General features: G+C 42.1%; 1 protein-coding gene across 1 annotated transcript; it reads right to left on the bottom strand.

The window, feature by feature from the left end:
• Positions 1–284: 284 nt before the first annotated feature.
• LOC133367785 (olfactory receptor 14A16-like) lies at positions 285–1,247 on the bottom strand. The gene has a single exon (XM_061591888.1). The coding sequence runs from the start codon at positions 1,245–1,247 to the stop codon at positions 285–287; it is 963 nt and encodes a 320-aa protein (XP_061447872.1).
• Positions 1,248–2,132: the final 885 nt, after the last annotated feature.

Raw genomic sequence — 2,132 nt, forward strand, 5'->3', positions numbered from 1 at the left:
TTGGTGGTTGTTGGTTGGTTGGTGGTTGGTTGGTGGTTGGTGGTTGGTGGTGGTTGGTGGTTGGTGGTTGGTGGTTTGTTGGTTGATGGTTGGTGGTTGGTGGTTGGTGGTTGGTGGTTGGTGGTTTGTTGGTTGGTGGTTTGTTGGTTGGTGGTTTGTTGGTGGTTGGTTAGTGGTGGTTGGTTGGTGGTGGTTGGTTGTTGGTTGTTGGTTGTTGGTTGTTGGTTGTTTTTTGGTTGTTGGTTGTTGGTTGTTTGTTTGTTTGTCAGCATAATATATGTTATCTACATATCTATGGATGTTGTCAATGACCCTGAAGAGTGCCTCAAACCCAACAACTTTGACAAAGCCTTTTTTATATCTTTGTTTCTCATACTGTAGATTATTGGATTGAACATGGGTGGAACAATAGTATACAACACAGTTAATACAAAGTCCAGATGAGATGGAGTATTAGAGAGAGGCCTGAGGTAAGCAAAACTTGGAGTGACACAAAATACAGAAAATACAATGAGGTGAGGTAGGCAAGTGGAGAAGGCCTTTTTCCTTCCCTGAACAGAAAAGATTCTCAGAACAGCAGTGAAGATGTGGACATAAGTGACAACAACATACACAAAGCAGCTAAACGCAACTATAACACTCATCACAACAACCCCAGTTTCTAGGTATAAGTTAGAGCAGGCAAGTGTAAGTAACTGGGGGATCTCACAGAAAAACTGATTGATAACATTTGAGCAGAAAGGGGTTGCAAAAGTTCCACCAGTGTGCAGCACTGCATAAAGAAAGCCAGCAATCCACACAGCAGCAACCCTTTTGGTGCAGGCTGTTCTGTTCATCACCATTTCATATTGCAACGGATTGCAAATGGCAACATACCGATCATATGCCATGACTATGAGGAGAAAGAAATCAGAGCCTGCAAAGAAGAGATATCCAAAAACTTGGACCACACATCCAGCATAAGAAATGTGCCTAGTATTCATGAGGGAATTAACCATAGATTTGGGAACAATTACTGAAACAGATCCTATGTCCTGGATGGCCAAGTTCATCAAAAAGAAGTACATGGGAGTGTGAAGGTGGCGGTCAAAGACTACTGCAGCGATGATGAGAAGATTCCCTGACACAGTTATCAGGTACAGTCCCAGGAAGAGAAAGAAGTGTAGAATCTGCAGTTCCCGGATTGCTGAGAATTCAAGGAGCAGAAACACAGAGATGTAGGATTTGTTATCTAAATGTTCATTCATTACTGAAATGCTTTCTGCCTGTGCAAGAAAAGAGAACAATCAGTACTAAGGGCTGGTTCACACTGCAGCTGAATTTTGGATTAAAGATGAAGCTTTTCTCATAGCGATAGGGTTTAAAGGTCCACACTTCTTACCTTATATGAGCCCACAAACAGCTCTTTTCCATTTATACTAAAGGGAAAGGGTTAATCTCACAGCTTCCTAATGTGGGGCTGCCCTTGAGGTTGGTCCGGAAGCTGCAGCTGGTGCAAAATGCAGCAGTGAGACTGCTCACTGGGGCAGGGTATAGCCAACATGTCACCCCACTGCTGAAAGAATTGCACTCGCTGCCCATTTGCTACCGGGCCAAGTTCAAGGTTCTAGTCTTCGCATACAAAGCCCTATACAGTTTGGGACCAGGATACCTGAAAGACCGTCTTATTCCTTACATACTCAGTTGATCACTGCGCTCTGCAGGTGAGGGCCTCCTGCAGATACCATCTTATCAGGAGGTTCGTTCTGCACAATATAGGAATTGGACCTTTAGTGTGGCAGCACCTACCCTGTGGAATTCCCTCCCTTTGAATATTAAGCAGGCGTCATCTCTGCTATCTTTTTTGTGCACCTTTTGAAGACTTTCCTCTTTCAACAAGCCTTTTAGGTTGAGACCTATCCCAGTCTGTGTTAGAATTACTTAATATGTTTTTAATAATGTTTTCAACCCTTTTTTAAGTTCTTTTTTAAAAAATGTTTTTAACACTGTTTTGTTTTAATGTATTTTAAGATTTGTTTTTATGATGTTTTAAAATGTTTTTAGCGCTTTGTTTGCCGCCCTGGGCTCCTGCTGGGAGGAAGGGAGGGATACAAATTAAATAATAAATTAATAAATAAATAAGTGCTTCTCAC

Source organism: Rhineura floridana, chromosome 11, assembly GCF_030035675.1.
Source record: "Rhineura floridana isolate rRhiFlo1 chromosome 11, rRhiFlo1.hap2, whole genome shotgun sequence".
Classification (NCBI taxonomy): Eukaryota; Metazoa; Chordata; class Lepidosauria; order Squamata; family Rhineuridae; genus Rhineura; species Rhineura floridana.